The sequence below is a fragment of the Sus scrofa genome, chromosome 18 (genome assembly GCF_054392235.1).
Source record: "Sus scrofa isolate SSC_HxYL_T2T_F1_AM1 chromosome 18, Sscrofa_HxYL_maternal_Yorkshire_Landrace_v2.0, whole genome shotgun sequence".
Classification (NCBI taxonomy): domain Eukaryota; kingdom Metazoa; phylum Chordata; class Mammalia; order Artiodactyla; family Suidae; genus Sus; species Sus scrofa.
In genome coordinates this window covers 33,006,452-33,026,713 of record NC_139400.1, presented here as the reverse complement: position 1 = coordinate 33,026,713, position 20,262 = coordinate 33,006,452, and the positions used below count along the sequence as shown (strand labels likewise).

The following is a 20,262-nucleotide window of genomic DNA, read 5'->3' as shown; positions in this document are numbered from 1 at the left end:
GTGTGAGCTGTTGTACAGGTGTTCCCCCCTCCCCTTTTAATATAATGTTTGGTTCAATTTTATTTTATTTTATTTTATTTATTTATTTATTTATTTATTTATTTTATTTTTTGTCTTTTGCCTTTTCTGGGGCCACTCCCTTGGCATATGGAAGTTCCCAGGCTAGGGGTCTAATCGGAGCTGTAGCTGCTGGCCTATGCCAGAGCCACAGCAATGCCAGATTCAAGCCGCATCTGCGACCTACGCCACAGCTCACGGCAACGCCAGATTCTTAACCTACTGAGCAATGCCAGGGATTGAACCCGCAACCTCATGGTTCCTAGTCAGATTTGCTAACCACTGAGCCATGACAGGAACTCCCTTTATTTTTATTTATTTATTTATTTATTTATTTATTTTGCTTTGAGGGCCACACCCACGGCATATGGAAGTTCTCAGGTTAAGGGTCGAATCGGAGCTGCAGCTGCCAACCTACACCACAGCCACAGCAATGCGGGATCTGAGCCACTTCTGTAACCTATACCACAGCTCGTGGCAACACCGGATCCTTAACCCACTGAGTGAGGCCAAGGATCAAACCCTAGTCTCATGGATACTAGTGGATTCGTTTCTGCTGCACCATAATGGGAACTCCCCAGGTGTCCCTTTTGATTAGTGACCCCTTTCATTCTCAAAAGTGTCCCTATTTGGCTGGTAAGTAATGCAGTCATACTATTGATGGATCCATCCTAGGAAAACCTTCCAATTCCTCCTTGTCTATTATGGGCTCTTTCTGTAGAAGCAACACTGAGTAGTTACGTTGTGAGCCACACGGGAAGTCCTATTATGGGCTCTTTCTTGGTCAGGCTTGGAGTCATAGGCAGGAAAGTGTTCTCTCCCATCAGCATCCCAGGCATTCAACAGCAGAAGTTTACTCCAGGCATGATGTTAAGCATTTTATTTTAAGACTTATATTTAATATATATGGGGTTATTTTTAAGAAATCAAAGATCTGTTAATATTCTTAAGAAGAAGGAAAAAAAGATAAACATTTCATTTGTTATTTACATGTATTCAAAAAAATTGAGGGTGAATAATTTTTGGTGAACAGATTTTTCTGATGAAGAAGAAAACCCAGAAACTGTCTCAGTGTGTGCAACATAAAAGACATTCTGAAGGTTTGATTTGTAGAATCATTTTTAAGACAGAGGAAAAAATTCCTTCATTTCATCTCTGGAAATTCTTAGAGGGACTCTATTACCCCTAGCTATACAGTCTGTCTCTTCTCTTTCTCTCTCTCTTTTACTTTTTTAATTTAAAAACAATTTTGTTTTTAAGGCCCAACATGTGGCATATGGAAGTTCCCAGGCTAGGGAGCTAGGGGTCAAATTGGAACTACAGCTGCAGGCCTCCCATTGCAATGCTGGGTCCTGGATGCAGCTTGTGGTAACACAGGATCCTTAACCCCCTGGGTGAGGCCAGGGATCGAACCTGCATCCTCACAGAGACTATGTTGGGTACTTAACTGGCTGAGCCATCATGGGAACCTCTGTCTTTGTCTCTTCTTAATCTCTTTACTTTTTTTCTCTTCCTTCTCTTTCCCCACCTCTTATTAAGCCCCCTGCTGCTAAAAAAGAATGACACCACCAATACCATCATCATATACCACAATCCCCACAACTACTACCACAAGCAAAGAATATGCAACAACAATAAAAGGCCAGTTGTCAAGTAAGTTAGACTGTGGGTGAAAGTCTAATGACAGTCGTGAGTACGTCTGATATCTTTATTAAAATTAACCCTGTGGAGCTCCCCTCGTGGCTCAGCAGAAACAAATCTGACTAGGAAGCAATGAGGTTTCGGGTTCAATCCCCAGCCTTTCTCAGTCGGTTAAGGATCTGGCGTTGCTGTGGCTGTGGCAGGCAGCTGTAGCTCCGACTTGACCCCTAGCGTGGGAACTTCCATATGCCACAGGTACAGCCCTAAAAAGCAAAAAGCAGGAGTTCCCGTTGTGGCGCAGTGGTTAACGAATCCGACTAGGAACCATGAGGTTGCGGGTTCGATCCCTGCCCTTGCTCAGTGGGTTAACGATCCGGCGTTGCCGTGAGCTGTGGTGTAGGTCGCAGACGCGGCTCGGATCCCGCGTTGCTGTGGCTCTGGCGTAGGCCGGTGGCTACAGCTCCGATTCAGCCCCTAGCCTGGGAACCTCCATATGCCGCGGGAGCGGCCCAAGAAATAGCAACAACAACAACAACAACAACAACAAAAAGATAAAAGACAAAAAAAAAAAAAAAAAAAGCAAAAAGCAAAAAAAAAAATAAATAAATAAAAAATAAAATTAAATTAACCCTGCAACCATAACAAGGAAAAACTTGAGTCAAATTCTGTTCCAGAGATAGCAAAGCATTTAATATTATAAATTCCTGAACTGAGTGAGAGCCACACAAATCATGTCTACTTTTATTTTATCTTGAAGGAAAATATAGGAAGAAAAAATGATCCAAAGGTACGACTAAGACTGATCTTATAAAAAAAAATTTAAAGCAATGATTTCTTCTCAAAATACTATATGAAACAAAGGGGGAAAGTCCAGAGGACTCCTCAAAAATAAAAATACCGATTTTCTATTTAAAAAATTCTATCTACTCCATACCACTTCCAAAATTTACAATGAGAAGTTCAGCAAACAAACCACGTCCCACAACAGAGATGGCTGTGCAGAAAACAGATGATGTAAATTCCACCAGATACTAGGAGGTGTAATGTCACTAAACTGTGGTTTCCTGCTCTGTGTGTATATGCTATGTCTTTCTGGCCGTCTCCGCCTTCCTATTAAGAGATTCTCTCAAACTACCAGGGAGAAGAAGCAATTATGTGCTGCTGATGATCAACATGGACAAGAAATTTATGTTTCCTGATTTTTTTTTAAAAAAAATTAGTATAAGAAGCCTTCTAAAAGTGTATCTCTTAAAAGCTTTTTAAAAATTATGAAATATTAACAACATATGGTAAAATTGTATAATAAACACTGTGCACGTACTTTAAAGTGTGGACATTTTGCCACATTTGCTTGAGGTTTTAAAAAAATAAATAAAACTTTCAGGATTTATATATACCACTCTTTCGCTTCTTTCACCTCTGAAATCCCAGAAGTCAACCACTGTCTGGAACATGATTTGTATCTTTTCTATCCATGCTTTTGTGATTTTACTACATGCAGACATTAATACATTAACAAACAACATGTGCTCTTAAGATCAAATAAGATTTTCCGAATATATTATTTTCAACTTGCTTTTTTAAAATTACTTTTTTTATGGCCACAGCATACAGAAGTTCCCAGGCTAGGGGTCAGATTGGAGCTGCAGCTGCAGGCCTGCACCACAGCCACAGCAACACCAGATCTGAACCACATCTGTGATCTAGGCCACAGCTTACAGCAAGCCCAGATCCTTAACCCACTGAGCTAGGCCAGGGATCAAACCTGTATCCTCATGGAGACTACGTTGGATCCTTAACCTGCTGAGCCACAATAGGAACTCCTCAACTTGTTTTTTCATTCGGTGTTTTATGTATCAAGGCATTCATTTTGATACATGTGGATCTGTTGTTAATTCATTTTAAATGGATATAGCATTTTTAACATAAGTTATAATTAATTTGTCTCTTTTTCTACTGATGGCTTATTATCATAAGGCCATGAACATCTTTGTACATAGCTCCAGGTGAATATAGGAAAGAGATTTCCCTAGCTATTATATAAAAGTAGTATTGAAATTTCTGGGTGGAAGGGATGCCTTTGAATTTTGCTAGGTACTGCCCAACTGCTATGCAAGATGGTTCTATCAGCCTATGTTAGTACCAACAACTTGAGAAAGTTCTGTTTCACCAATGATTGGTATATTGAACTAATTTGTGTATTTGACAATCTGATGGTACGGAAAGTTCTTCTTAATATAATTTGCATTTGCTTGAATACCACTGAAGTATTTTTTCGTGGTTATTGAACATAATTGTTTCTCTCCTGCAAATTATCTTACTTATAGTCTCTGTCCATCTTTCTGTTTTGTTGTTTACTTTTTTTTCCCCATGAATTTGTGGAGTTATTTTCAGATTCTTAATAATATTTCTATATAAGTGTATATTTAGCATTAATTCTTTTTTAAATATTTTGCGGCATTTGCCAGTGACGCCCTGGTCCTGGGCTTTTCTTTGTTAGGAAGTTTTTGATTACTGATTTAAGCACCTTACTCAGTGTTGGTCTGTTCAGGTTTTCTATTTCTTTATGATTCAACCTTGATAGGTTGTATGTTTCTAGGAACTTATCCACGTCTAGGTTATTGATATATTTCTCTTTAAGACATACAATTGATATATTTCCATTTTTAAAATATTGATGAATTTCTATTTTAAAATTGTAATTAATATATTTCTATTTTAAAAATAACTTGGGTTTTTTGGTGGGTTTTTTCTCTATCCTCATCTGCTGATTTTCCTATCATTTTTATTTTATTTGGAGTGTCTTCATCTCTGTGTTGATTTCATTGTCATATTTTCTTAATTGTCTTATAATATTCTGAAATTTTATTTTCAGATTTATCCAGAGTGGCAATTGTTTTGTTTTTATGTTTTTTCTTTCTGTACTCTTTATTCCCCATCTAGAAGTTTTAAAGTTGCCTCCAGACAGTCCCTAACTCACAATCCAGAATGTGCCTTATCTTGTCAGCTTGAAGTCCTGTGCTGCCAGGACAATGCAAACCCAGCCCTCTAGTTGGATCAGGTAGCTTGGATCAGGCTTGGCTGGGAGGCTTGGCAGTCGGCTTCCTCTGACTGCCACCACAGATGGTGGTCAGTCTAGCTTTGTTTGGTCTTTCATAGCTTAAGAAAACCACTCTCCAGCCCTTAGCTTGTGGCACTGAAGTGAATGACCTAGACTGACCTGAGAGCACTTTAGACCATGAATTCTCACATTTGTTCTGCTTGCTTGCTTTTCTGACTCACTCTGGTCTACAGTAATATTAACTTGCTTTGTGTTTATGGTAGAGAAGTAGATGAGGTTGTGGGGGGGTCTAAATTACCCAAACTCCATCTGGATTGCTGATGATAGGCTTTATAGACAGGAAATCTTATTTAAATGGTAAAGATATTTGCCAAAAAAGAGAGACAAATCTATTTTTCTGACTTATGACTAAGAAGAGGGGAAAATAACATTTAGGAATATCTACTCCATGCTAGGTAGACTTGGTGCTTCACAGGATGTTTTATTTAGTGCTTACCCAAATTCTATAAAGTAGGTATTGTAATTCTATGTTTAAGGATCAATAATCACATTGCTCAGGAGTTCCCGTTGTGGCGCAGCAGAAACAAATCCGACTAGGAACCATGAGGTTGCGGGTTCAATCCCTGGTCTTGCTCAGTGGGTTAGAAATCCGGTGTTGCCGTGAGCTGTGGGTGTAGGTCACAGATGCGGCTTGGATCTGGAGTTGCCTGGCTGTGGTGTAGGCTGGCAGCTGTAGCTCTGATTGGACCCTAGCCTGGGAACCTCCATATGCCGCGAGTGCGGCCCTAAAAAGACAAAAGACAAAAATAATCACGTTGCTCATATGTAGTAGAGTTCAGTCCAAGTATATCTACAAGAGCATATCTTATTTCATTTACTGCCCTATTCTCAGCACTTAAAAAGTGCCTGGCATATAGATTGTGCTCAGTAATATTTATTGAACAAATGAAGTTTCTCTGTGTCTTTTCTAAAACCATTTTAATTCACATATCTTGAATATCCAATCACTCTCCTAGGCATAAAATTCTTTAGCTTCTTTTCTTTGCTTTGTTCTCTTTTCTGTTTTCTCTTCTATTGGCCTGGCATTGGATACTTTAATGCTCATTCCTGTGGGTGAATGTCTCTATGTTTCTCCCAAGGTCTCAACTCTCTTACCAATAAGCTGGAATTGGGACTAAAACTTTTACCTGCATTGGACACTTCCCCAGAGCTGACACTCTCCCACATCCTCTAATAATACTCCAGTCATATCTTAACCACTTCTAGTAAGCGCAGCTAGGCAATTGCTGCACAGGCAGAAAAGGCAAATGCAGCTATGACTAGGCAATTTGGATAATGACTGCCTCCCTTCTCCAAGTTCTGAGTGTCAAATTATCTTGGGAAATGTGGCTGATTATATTTAAAAATCACCTTGGTTCTTTTTAAATTATAGCTCCAGAGGGAAATGAAATATAAATTGGGCTTTAAAATACAGTTTTTTCAGCCCTCCCCCCCTTTTTTAATAACACACTGACTGATATTAGGGAGTAATTTTTCCTGATGAATTAGTATGTATGTGGGTACGACCTCTCAGTACAGCTTGAGAAAAGCGGGACCAATCATAGGCCTCACTCATTGCAATTGATTTTCGACACAAAGAAATTAAGTCAGGAGAAAAACCATGCATTCTGAATCTGTGTGCTACAAGAAAAACACTATTATTCTTTGACAGAGCCTGAAAAGGTGTTTGCATGGTTTGTGACACACCTATCCCTACTAATGCAAGAATTTCTCAAGACTCAATCCATATTCATTGCAAAGCTTAAAAGTGACTACAAATGCCCTCATTGTGGAAGATGAAGAATAAGAAGGAGCTGAACTACAAAATCAAGGAAAAATAGTTAGTATTTCTTATTAGTTTTTAGCCGAAAATGGATAGCAAGGAAAGGCAGCTGGTGATGCCACTATGTCAATTACAAAGGAATTTTTAACTCCTTCTTTTCACTTAATCTGAAACCAATTCATAAAGGAGAGGCACTGTGTTCCTATCCCATGCACACAGTGGAACTGGAAATAGCCCTAGAGGTCGTCTTGTTTTCTAACCTGATGATGTGTTAGGGTGTGACCAAAATGTAGTCCGTGAATTAACTGCTTTGGAGTCAAGAGGAGTCATTAAAGGTGCAGCCTCCTGGACTTCCCATTCAAGGGTTGTGATTTCACACAAGAACCTAGGGCAGTGAATCCACAGATAACATTGAAATTTCTTTTAAGCGTCTTGTTCACTGTACAGATGAGGAAATGGGCCAGAGGGCAGCATGACAGAGTCACCTGGTGGGTTTTGCAGAATATGTTAGGTAAGTCAGGACAGCCTAGGTCATGCTGTGGCAAAAATCTCTAAATCTCAGCAACTTAACCAAAGTTTGTTTCTTGCTCACACTATTTGTGAACCAAGGGTCGTGGTTGCTCTGCAACCCAGGCAGTGGGCAACCTCATCTCAATATGTGTTTTTGTAATTGTAAATGCAGGAACAAGAGTGCACAAGATTTTACAGATCTGATAGAATTGCCATTCAAGAAATTTCCATCAGGGCTTAGCGGTAATGAACCAACTAGTATCCATGAGGAAGGGGGGTTGATCCTTGGCTTTGTTCAGTGGGTTAAGGATCCAGCACTGCTGTGAGCTAACGTGCAGGTCGCAGACAAGGCTTGGATCTCACCTTGCTGTGGCAGTGGTGTAGGCCAGCAGCTACAGCTCCAATTTGACCCCTAGCTTGGGAACTTCTATATGCTGTGGGTACAGCCATAAAAAGACCAGAAAAGGAAAAAAAAAATCCATTCAAGTAGCTATAGCATCAATGGGTTTGGGAGTTAGACAGCTTGTCTTTAAATCTTCCTACTCCTCTTACAGACTGTGTGAGTTGGGGGAACATCCTTAATCTCTTTTGAGTGTCTGTTTGCTTATCTGTAAAATGGGGATGCTATTAACTTTTTTTAATGGTTGTTAGGAGGCTGGTGCTGGACATTCACATATATTATTGTTACCCAACAAGCTATAAAAGTGTATCATGAAAAGAAAAGAAGGACTTTGTGGAAGAGACACATCCCTGTTACACTTACATTCTTGTTCTGTCCCTTAGTCACTCTCTGCACACTATTTGAAGTTCCTTCCTTTCATCATCTTCTTTCTCCTGTATCTTTTCCTTCCTATAAGATCTAACTTAGGTACTCACATCCTTTTGCCACAAGTAATCCTTAATTCATCCCTTCAGCCCACTTAATCCACTATGTCCTGTGTGCTGGCACTGTGTCTGGGCAGGAAGAAATAAGTCAAGCATGTTCCGTGTTCTTGTTCCAGTTTAGAGGGAGAGGTAAAGATAAAATCAAAATGAATAGAGGCCAATGTTGCCAGAATCATGAAGGGAGAGCATGGAGGATGACTCTCTTCATATCATAGCCAAGCTGCTTTTTCCAGGAAGGACAGACAGGGAGAGAAGAAGAGGACACAGCAGGTGCAAAGACAGGCAAGCTTAGTCATGGATACTCTAGCGGCGGCAGACAGGGAAATATGAATGTGGGAGATAAGTACTGGGGCCTTTGGGGAGACCTGTAAGGACAAATAAACGGCAAAAATCCCAAAGCTCTATTGCATATAAATGTTTTGTTTTGATGTTTTTCCCCCTGTCAGAAAAAGGGAACCACGAAGAAATTTGCCAGAGGTTCAAGAGGACGAGGTTGGCATTTTTAAAATAGTCCTCTGGCACTTTGGAAAAAGAACGTGAAAATGGTTTATAAAAGAGAGAGATAAAAACAGCCTTGTGAAAAGCAATGTTAGGCAGGCATGGACGTGGGAGGTGGGTAGATTCAGGAGGTAAAGTAAAATGGACTGAGGGACAGGGGCTTAGGACTATCTGAGGGATGTGACATGACACACAGGTTTCAGGTATGGAAATGGGGTGAAGGGTAGCAGGTCCTCTGAGACAAAGAAAACAGAGCAGCAGTTGGAGGCAAGTGGGACTGTGTGTAGTTGGGAGAATGGAGGGGCTAGAGGGTGAGGAACCCCTAGAAGTGTAGCCACCTTTTAATTCCATGTCTACAACAACACAAATGATTTGTTTCAAACATTTGACATGAGTCCACACACAACCTTATTTTGTGATGAATGTTCGCCATGGTATACATTGACTTTTCAGTGATTGTACAAGCTACTTGAAAGGAGAAACATTAATTTAAACTTCTGTGTATGTGCCACCGTTCACTGAGCACAACACTTTGGGCTTAGCAAGTTCTCATACAATATTCATGAGACAAATACACAGCACATTTGGATTTGCTGGTTCTGTTCATCTCCTACCACATTACTATTAGCATGATTCCTACGTTTTCTTTCTTCTTGTCCTCCATCATTTTGACACTCTTTTGTATCTAAAATGTTCACTTTCTTGGAATTTAGAGCATTCCCCCCCTTATCTTAAATCCTTACAACAGTTTAAACCAATAGTGAAAACAGTATCTACTCTTTCATTACTTGATTCACCCCTTCGGAAGTTCATGCTTTCTTGGAATTCCTCCCCTTCTTCTTTTCTTGTGGTGCTTTAAAACTCTCTCCCACTCGTTTTCATTTTTCTTTGTTATATCTCTCAACCTACCACTTCCCCTTCCATTAAAGCCTTTATAGATTTTAAATTTACACTTCCTTACGAGCAATATATTTCTCCCAGACATTTAGTTTTTCTAGATAAGTCCCTCATTATGTATCATTTTCTTTTACTTATTATAACTTTATTACAACGTTGAAATTCAGGATGCATGCATCAGATGCATAAACTGTGAAGAAAACAGAAGCAGCCCACGACAGGTGCAGAAAGAAAGGTGGCCCTTCCCGCTGTATTTCCTCTATCCCTAACCTTGGCTGGTCCAGCTCACTAACACCCTGCTGACTCTCCCACTCTCTCCACTCTTCAAGTTTCTCTTTACTGAAGATATTTTCTAGAGAAATCTTGAAGGATCTGACGGAAACCTGAAATCTGGTCTTGGATTTACAACCAACCCACTAGGGAATGCTGCTCAGTATCGGTGTGGCTGTTTTCCTCTCTCCTTAACCAAAGAAAGGGATCCTTAATGAATGGATAAACTAGATGGAGTGACATACCTGGAAGAAATGCACTCTATAAATAAGATATTATTGTTCCATTTTCTCCCCTTACAACTTATCAACCAAACCTGGTCTTCTTCTTCTTTTTTTTTTTTTTTTTTTTTATCATTTTGTTCCATCAAAAAAAAAAAAATGCAAAGAAAAGCCAAAAACTAGAAAAATAACTAAGGAGATAGGACAGAGTTCTGAGAAAGGTAAAAATTAACAAGATGCTAGAAATAGTCATAAAAGAAAAAAGGTACACAAAGAATATCACTGGAACCATGGTGTGTAGCCTAAGCCAATTTTAACAAAGTTTTAATCTGGGAACATTTAAGAAATTTCCTCTCCAAAAGGAGAAAAAGTCAGTGCAGTTATTCATTGTATTCAAATATCTGCATAAATATCAATTGCATGACAAGCGTGTTTTACCAATAACTAGCTATTAATTGGGAAAAGACTAAGACTACTTTTATGTTTATGTGACAGTTAAAAATATAGCATTTCTGATGTTTCGGGGTAAAGCAATAAGAAAACAAATTCCTTTAGTAAAGTGACATGTACACCAGTATCTTAGGAGTATACTTATTACCACTGTGGAAGCTATAAAGACACGAATATTCAGTTACGGTTGAGATCACTGACTCTAGAGTCAGACAGATGTTGATTGGAAACATCTGTAGAGCCACGTTTTGGTAAGCTATTCACTTGTTTCTACCTTCATTTCTAATCTGCAAAATTTGACCAATTACAATACCTAATTCATAAGGACTGAATTTGAGCTTCTGTTTGACTTATACCTGTGGGCTTCTGGGGTGATGCATATTTATTTATTTATTTATTTATTTTGCTATCAAATATCATTTCCATGAAAATACTGAATGCACAGTTCCAAGGTCTCTTTCAACTGGAAGATAGTGAGATGCCAGCCTAATGCCATGACTCATGGTAAGCATCCATGAAGAAAGGGGCACCACATCCTGCCAAGCTGATAACACCAGCTTGTTTAGTGGGGACTCTGGGACATTCAGCCAATGACACATATGAGACCACAACTCCAGTTCTCAGAGGTCCATCCCCAGCGATTAGAATCATTGTAATTTTCCCACTTAAAGACACTGAGTAGCATGAGGTCAACTGAGGAAATGGCTAACATACACCTCTTCTCTGGTTTGACTTGTCTAACGTATTATCATAGAGAACTATGCCTGAGTTGTTGATAAAGAATTATCAAGCACACTTAACGCAACTCTTCAAAATAGAGTCAATTTTCAAAAGCACAAAATTAAAAAAAAAATTAAAACAAAACCACAGTTAAAGCATGAATTCTGAGTTCTGACAGAACCTGAGTTCAAATCCAGCTTCTATAGCATCTCTGTGGCTTATGTTGGGTCACATATCTTTGAGCATCAGTTTCTTCCAATGTAAAACAAGAATGATAGAACATCTGTCATTGTCTTATTGGATTATAATTTGTATAAAGCAGCTGGCAGAATGCCTGAAGCAGAAACATACTGTGTAAAGTCAAGCCCTTCCCTTTACATTTGAATATGACATTGCAAAATCACTTGGAGTCTGTCATCATTGGTGTTACATTTTTAAGTTGAGATGGAATCAAGGTAAAGGTTAAGCCTGGTCTATAGAAACAACTGGATAATCAGTAAGAAAAATGGAAAAAAAAATTGGTCAATAATTTATTACTGATTCTATATCACATAGATAACAACTTGGATAATCAGTAAGAAAAATAGGAAAAAAATTGGTCAATAATTTATTACTGATTCTATATCACATAGATAACAACTGGATAATCAGTAAGAAAAATGGGAAAAAAATTGGTCAATAATTTATTACTGATTCTATATCACATAGATAACTGGATAATCAGTAAGAAAAATGGGAAAAAAATTGGTCAATAATTTATTACTGATTCTATATCACATAGATAACAACTGGATAATCAGTAAGAAAAATGGAAAAAAAATTGGTCAATAATTTATTACTGATTCTATATCACATAGATAACAACTGGATAATCAGTAAGAAAAATGGAAAAAAAATTGGTCAATAATTTATTATTGATTCTATATCACATAGATTTATTATGTTTTTATAAAGCAAAACTGACTTTTTGTTTTGCTTGAATTCTTTAGTTGTCTATTTACTGTGGGTTTAGAGGCATAGGGTTCTCCAGTTTGGTAACCCGAAAGTTATAATAAATTGCACTAGGTCAAAGTAAGCCTCTACTTAGCTTTTATGCACTCTAAAGGCTCAGAATCTGGGAAAAAAGTTTTATTCTCATCGTAAGCAACATTTAAAATATTCTTTGTGTTTAATTAGCAGTTGATTGAATGATGAAATATATATTTAAAGTAGCCAAAAACCGAAATCACGTTATTGTACTAGGAAAAAGTCCTACCATTAACATTAATTGAGTTTTAACAAATGAGTTGATTAGAGTGAAAGGAAAGAGGAACACAATTCATCAAATGTGACTTGATGCCAGGTCTCCCCACAGACCTAATGTACTCTTGTCATAGCACCTTGGGAAAAAAAATCAATGATTGCATTTCTTAGCAAGAGTACACTTTCTGGTTAATGAATCATGCAGGGAGAGCGTTGTTTTTTATTTATTTACTTGTTCTTCCTTTTCAAAGAGTTTATATTCACTTTCTCTGAAAATTATGGAAGATAATCAAGTGTCAATGTGTGTATGTGTCAAAGGAGCAGCACAGATGAAATGCAGTTGTGGCCAGAGTTTGTCTTGACTAGTTTAACTTCCTATTTTCTCTGCCATGAGTAAGAACTTCTGCTGAGACTAACCCAGAAATATTAAAATATAGCAGGGGTCCAGCTATCAATCAGGATGTGCTCATGGTGAGATTCAGCCAGGTCTAGGGGCACGTGGGACCAGGGAAGTTGAGAACAGGAGGCCATCAGGTAGACGGGTGAAGAAGTCTTCCAAAGGGGGTGGGGTGGGCATTCAGATTAGAGTCCCGTGTCTGTGATTCAAATGTGTCATCTAGTGGCTGCCAGAGATGCATAGAGGGATCCTCAGAAGTAGCTGGGGTGGGAGGGACAGTGAGAAGAGGGGAGGGTGGGTCACACAGAATTTGAAAAACAAAACCAACCAAACCCAAAACAACGGAGTGTGCCTGTGGTTTTCACTAGAAATTCTCTAAGACTTCGGGGGTTCAGAACATTGTTTGACCAAAAGTGGGGAAGAGTTCTTCCCTTCCTCCACTGGCGCTGTCAGACCTCAATGCTAAGAGAGGCCCAGCCTGGGAGGCCGCGCCCCAGTGGTTTTCTGCTGGCACCCCGACAACCCCCCGCAGGAGACAACCCACAGCTGTGGGCAGCAGAGACCAGTCCCTTCGCCAGCTTGGCAGGTAGACGAGACCTTGGCAGAACTAAAAAGGACTTTTTATTAGCTCGTATGAATTTCCTTCAGAGATCCCCAGACCAGTGGCAGACTTCTGAGGGAGGCTGGAGTATTATAATTACTGTGATTCTATTTTTACTCAGACTAGTACAACCTTGGTTAATACTTGTTAGAAAAGAACATCAGAAAGGTTCTCTTCTACACAAAGAAAAGGCATCATAGGGCAGCAGGAACTGCACAGCTGTGGAGTCAAGAGATTTTGGGGGAGAGTCTCACCAGCCCACTTATGGTGTGCCAGCCACTGCTCCAAGTAAGGGCTTGATAAGCGCTTGTTAATTTAATCCTCACAACGAACCCGTTACCATCCCAATTTTACATATGAGAAAATGAAAGCACAGAGAGGTTAATTTGCCCAGTTCACACAGCTTCTAAGTGTAAACCTGGGACTTAAAGCAGAGAGCCTAGTTCTGGTGACTGTCCTTTTACCACGAAGAGACACTCATCATATCTGGCATAAAGAAGGTGCTCACTAAATGTTTGCTGACATAAACCATTTTACCAAGATATTCAAAATGCTTTGGAATTATTGTTCTGGACTTAACAGACTGACCACACTTAAAAGCAAACAGAAAAAGCCCTACAAATACATCAAAAGGAAATAAAATCTCAAAGGATCAGAACATGAACACTAATTTATTAGATTTTTAACCAAGGAAAATTACTTCATGCTCTCAATGTCTTCTTATCCCATAAGGAACTAAATTTCCAGGAGGTTCCGCGGCCCACACCAAGCCACAGAGCTGACAAGTTAGTTTATGCTAGACCCTTCCTAGGACTCCCAACTGTTTTTCTAGCTCTTACTCCCGGGATTGCTGCCTTGTCTCAGCGGAAGGGACTGTGTCCACCCAGGATGCTCCCTAGAGATTGATGACTAGAATGACAAGATCTCAAGGGTTGTGATTTTTTCGTTCGTCTCCTCATCTGGATGCCAGGCAGAGGACAATTCTGATTGAATACACTATTTAATTATTCTAGTTAATAATACTGAGAATCAACAACATTAATCATTAAAAAGGAGAAAAATGGACAAAACACCATGTATAATCATCCCGATTTCAAGCCCAAGGCGTCACCACCCATTCAGCTCTGAGCTAGATAATTACATAGGACAGTAAAACAGAAAATCCACCAGCCTGTTTTCCAGGCTCACTTACCTTGGTGCCGAGGATGATTGGCAATGGCAATAAAAACAACAGTGTGAAAACTACTAAGAGAAGCCGGCGGTAAACTAAAACATAAGAGACTTTCATTGTCCTGAGCAGGTGCCTTCAACAGTGTTCTCCTCAAAATCAGGCAGATGTTAAATAACCAACCTGGATTAATATTTCTCTAGCCCATCATCTTCATTTACTGCCCCAGACTCACCAACATGAGTTAAAATTAAATCTCGATTTTTATTGCTTTACTATCACAATTAACATGGCGAGATAAGCCCAAGAGTGTCTGTGAGAAATCAAAGACCAATCTCTGGTGTGGTTTTCAAAAGGCAAAACTGTCCTTATTTTCTTTGTTCACATTAACCAGGATAACTGGCTGAAACCATGGGGTTGGTTGAGCCTGCCCACAGTGGGGCCCCTCCACCCCTTCTGACGTCCCCTGACTTTGAGGCTCCACCTGGGTGGTGCCTCGAGCAATCCCTTACTGGGTGCCTCCAGTCCTCTTCCCAGTGAAGCATGTTTTCAGTTTGTGAATCAAATAGCAACCCAGGAGTGGGAATTCCAGTGAGAAAGGGTGAGTTTGGGTACAGGTGGGTTTTCCTGGGACCTTCTTAGATAAAGTATTGAGGCCGCTGCCCTCACTGCCTACGTGGAGTACAGAGCCGAGGAGGGCTTCTGACGTCTCTCATGCAGGGATTCTGCTTCTAGGAGTGGTATTTTTCTCCCCAATATCACACTCAGGTGCACAATGAGTTCTTCACTGCTTGAAAGCAAAGTTCTGTGTATTTCTTGGACTCTGTGGCCTCTTTGAATAGGAAACCAAAAGCTACCATAAAGTTTTATATCAGCCCTCACCTGTAGGACTTATTCAGAATTGAGTTGATAATATTGTGCTGATACTGACTAGATTGACTAGATAATTATCAGGGAATTTGTACAGAGATGAGTCATTAGTGTCATCCAAGAGGAGTGTGTGTATGTGCATGTGCCTGCGTGCGTGCGTGCGTGCGTGTGTGTGTGTGTGTGTGTGTGTGTGTGTGTAGTGATAGTGAGGTTAAAATGCCTCAGGGCTGGGGACTCCTTGGTTTACTTCTCATTGTATTGTATTGTATTGTAAATTAATCATCCCAAAACTCTCAACTAAACAACTACTATGCACCTAGCCTGAGGTATAAACAAAACACATTTCCTTCTATAATTTATAAACAATTTCTCTTGGTACAAATAACCTGACTTTTACGTAATCTATGGTTAGCATTTAGACCTTACTGCTAATTCCCCACTAATGTCACTCTGCTTTCTTTTTCCATTAAGGAAGCCAATTCTTTCACCAACACTCATTTCACCATAGTGTTAATATGGATGAGAAAGCATTTTTTCCTTCTAAATTTCTAAAGATATGTCATTTATGATGATTCAGAGATACCAGCATACTAAATAGGGAAAAAAAAAAAAAAGCTCTGAATCAGAAAGGTACATTATATCTTGAATTTATTAGGTGGAAAAAAAGAGAGGGTAATTATAAATAAAAGTGATAAATGGTGAGCAGTAATAAATGAGCAGTTATAATACATAGTACTAAAAACATATTAAAGGAACAGTTACTTAGAGCAGTTTAGATACTTTTTCAAATATATATAACACTCTGTATAGTTCATTGCATGCTTTTCTTTTAAATATTTTTTGAAGAAACCACTTCTGTTCTCAGATTTCCTTCAGCCAACTGGTGAGGCCACTTAAGCCTCACTTTCTCATCTTAGAAGATTTTCCTCTGAGATGACACCAAAAATGAAAAGGCATTTAGGTGACATTGAATGGAAATGAGGCCCATGCATGCAGGGAACAGTGGCACTTGAACCAGAGTGAAGCTAAAGGAAACACACTTGACATTCATCAGGGCCTCCTTTCTGGGCCATATTTTCTCTGTTCTGGTGCCCATTTCTCACTAGACCAAGTCTTGTAGGACACTCCTATTATGGCCTGAAGCTCTAGCCGGCTCCATCTTCTGGGACTGTCCCTTATTACAGAATGGTTCTATTTTTTCTTTACATCTAGCCAATCTCCTGTTCCTCAGGAGCTCTCTCTCCACTATCAGAGAGAGAAAAGATCTGACAAAACAATTCATACTTACCATGGAGGACTGATTTGAGCGGCAAACCCCTGCAAGAGCCAGCATGGAATGAAACGCTGATGGGAGACTTTGGACCCTTTGGAAACACACCTTAGAGGGTCTTTCACATCACATCACATTGCCAACCAGTTCCACAGTTGTCAAATTCCACCTTTTTTTGATATATGAAAAATATAAATCTCTTTTACTACATCACAATTGCGCTGTCTTATCTATCTGACCGAAAACAAATCACATCATTGCATAATCAGGGATTAGTTCACTTAAAACATCTCCACAAATATAAAAATATTATAAATATTATTCATCCACTCACAGTTATCTGCTTCATGCCAGGAAGTTTACTACCTTCTTTAGTCTTCGAAACCCAATGCAAGTTATTGGTATTGTATGAATTTTTATATTTCTCTTCTACAGATTTGGAAACTACAATTCAAAGAGGCCAAGTAAAATGTTCTGGGTACTAAGTGGTATAATAATGAATTTAAATCCAGTTCTTTCTGGCATTTAAGTCAATGTGGGGTTTTTCGGTACTATGTCATGTGTCTTCCATAATGAATATTAATTTGACACTAAACACCAAATCATCAACTCTTAACATCTGTAGGAGTTCCCTTGTGGCACAATGGGTTAAGGATCTGGTGTTGTCACTGATTGGGTCACTGCCGTGGCATGGGTTCACTCCCTGGTCTGGTTTCACCGGTGTGGCTCTCCAAAATCCCACAAATTTAGCATTTGAATATGCTAAATTTTGTTATGATTGGACATAACTCATGTGAAAATCAGGTTCAGGCATAAAGAGAAAGAAAGATCCCTTGTTCATATATTCAGATTATCTTCATAAAGAAGTTAGATGCTTAAGTTGTACAAATAATCAACATGAGGGGAGTAGAAACCAGCTTTTCTGTGCCATCCCACATGCTTATTTTCCAGTTGTCTCTTTCCTATGCCATATTTCCTTTCAAATTTGTGCTCTTCTTCAGGCCTTGCCTTCTCTGTCTTTAAGTCCCTCCTTTCCTGGAAGTTTGACCTAGCAGATGCAGCTCAAATCTTCTGCTTTCTATAAATCCATTCTGACAATCAGCAGCAGTTCTTCAAGTAAATATTTAGGTTTTCAAAGATATATTGGGGGAATATTTGCTCAATTGCAAATGTACTTATATAAACTTTGATGAGAAAGTGTGTATTGGAGTTCCCGTCATGGCGCAGTGGTTAACGAATCCGACTAGGAACCATGAGGTTGCGGGTTCGATCCCTGCCCTTGCTCAGTTAAGGATCTGGTGTTGCCATGAGCTGTGGTGTGGGTTGCAGACGCGGCTCGGCTCCCGCGTTGCTGTGGCTCTGGCGTAGGCCAGTGGCTACAGCTCCGATTCGACCCCTAGCCTGGGAACCTCCATTTGCCGCGGGAGCGGCCCAAAGAAATAGCAAAAAGACAAAAAAAAAAAAAAAAAAAAAAAAAAAAAAGAAAGTGTGTATGCTTCGACTAAGAAAAGAAAAAGTCAAAATGCTTTTACTGTTGATGAAAGCAGCCAGGCATATTTATATATAAAAAGACTGCATTTGTTTCAATTATGTGTTTCTATTTTCATTCGTGGAGTTCAAAGTGCGTGCCATTTTGAGTTGATCACTATTGTTGGACTCTGGAGGCAGGAATGTAAGTCAGATTTTCTCTTCATAGTTGTTTCTAAGCCTTGACTAGATCCTAATTCTGAAACTCACTCACAGCTCATCCCAATTTATATATTTTGGTTACTGTCATAAATTCTGTCATTTCCAGATACTGCACTGTAAAGTGTTTACTCTCCAAATTCCTATAAGCTGTGCCTTAAAACCTTTTCTGATACCTTGAAAACTAAGATCATTTTCCCCTCCTAATTGGCATCTAGTAGTCATTTATTTGGGCACTTTTTAATATTTTCAATTTCTTCATGCTCACTTTTCTATTCCTTAAGGTGATAAATTCTCTTGATGAAAGTGAAATGTACAGATAATGTATGTAGTGAAGTTCCCAGACCCACATCAATTAACCATATCAGTTTTCATTTCAAAGGGTGAAGGCATTACCTAGGGTAAGATAATCTACCCTGGAGCCTCCAGGTTCATGTACAACTCCCCAGACGCCTAAATTGGTAGCATTCATTATTAACCACAACTTCAATAATCATTCCTCCAATTCCATGAAGTAAATGACTGACTGAACAGATGAAGATTGAACTGTGTCCTATGAGGTGTTGACCTGAACTCCCATGAACTGAGAAGCAGAGCAAATTCCAAAAGACGAGGATCTATTTTTGGCAAGAACAGCAGCTGCCTGGACACCTTAGCACTTCTGCCCAGACACAACCGGTCACACCCTCCACCAGGGAGCAAGGAGTATATTCCTCTTGATGAAGCCTGACCATGTCTTTATCTTGAGCTATCTGAGGAAGGAGAGGGGAAAAGTCAGGATGGAAGAAGGAAAAGGAGGATGCTGGGGAAAAGGGAGGGGAAAGTTCGTTTTGAAATACTTAGCATCTTGTTAGAAAAAGAAACAATAAAGCTACTCAAAAAGGTCTAGAACTCTGTTGACTCCTGTTCCCTGCTTCTCTCCCACTATTCTAGAAGCCTTCACACATGAGCCAGTCTAGGACTCCTCATGAGAACTCAGGGTATTCAGAGCCAGGATTCCTGGATATGCCACTTATTGTCAGCACCTGGGTGGGGAAAGTCGACCAGCGTTTAAGGTGCACTGGGAGGATTGCTATGACTGTAGGACTCGTAAAAGATGGAAGCGGAGGATCCACAGAAACAGATCACTGAGAACTACCCTATGATCCCAGCTGATCCAAGCATTCGCTCCTTTTGCAAAATCAGGAGGATTTCAGAGGGTTCAACTGGGCCATCAGTTGGGGTATAGCCAGAGAGACCAGTTTAAAGAGACTAGAAAGGTAAAAGGTTTTCCCTGGTAATCTCAGTGCTGCTCTGAATTCACTGGCTTGTTGCTCACAGCCAAATGTGTCCATTTTTCTCCCAGAGGGGTGAAAAATGGTATTTCTCCCACCATTTTTACCACCAAAAATATTTTGCATTTGAGTTCAGTACATCTCCTGTCCTTGATGACAAAGAAAAAAGTCCCTAACAGTGATTTCATTTTAAGTGTAGTAAGTGGCATTGACACAATTCAGCTTATTGTCAAGCTGACCCATCTTTCTTGGAAATTAATTTTTATCTAAGTGTAAAATATTTCACAATATGTCATTAACATGAATATCGGAAGTCAGCCAAGGTGCCCTCTCGCAGTAATTTTCTGTTGGCATAGCTACAGCATTCCCTGCTCTTCACCTTCTGGCTTCTTTTATTACTACTTGGGTCTGGTGGCTTTCGGTTCAAAATGGTCCTTATAGAGAAAACTCATTGTTTAAGGGAAGGAAACGTGTGCCTTGTGACTACTTACAGTCTTATGAAGAAATACACCAACATTCATTCTGACAAGTTATTTATGCTCTCCTTTTTGTCCATTTTCTTTACCCTAGACTCACAGAGGTACGTTTTCAGAACAATATTCTCTTCTTCATTTGTGTGATTGTACAGTTAAACCACATTGACAGACCATGAGGACTCTGGTTAATTTCTACGTTTGGCCTTGGATAAACATGAAAGAAAATGATAGGGATGAGGAGTAGTC

At 39.5% G+C, this 20,262-nt stretch overlaps 1 protein-coding gene across 15 annotated transcripts in view; it reads right to left on the bottom strand.

Moving 5' to 3' along the window:
* SLC13A1 (solute carrier family 13 member 1) overlaps positions 1-20,262 on the bottom strand; it is a 273,175-nt gene that overhangs the window by 133,006 nt on the left and 119,907 nt on the right. For 12 of the 15 annotated variants that reach the window (XR_014834396.1, XR_014834393.1, XR_014834395.1 and 9 more), the window contains exon 1: positions 14,465-14,586. The exons of 2 other annotated variants lie outside the window; for them this stretch is intronic. Coding sequence is in view for 9 of the 13 variants with exons in the window: in XM_085006003.1 (XP_084862129.1) it covers positions 14,465-14,560 (96 nt within the window). In the remaining 4 variants the exon portion in view is untranslated. Of the gene's footprint in view, positions 1-14,464; positions 14,587-16,598; positions 16,745-20,262 lie in introns of those variants that run through there. One more of the 15 variants, XM_085006006.1, reaches the window with a different exon arrangement.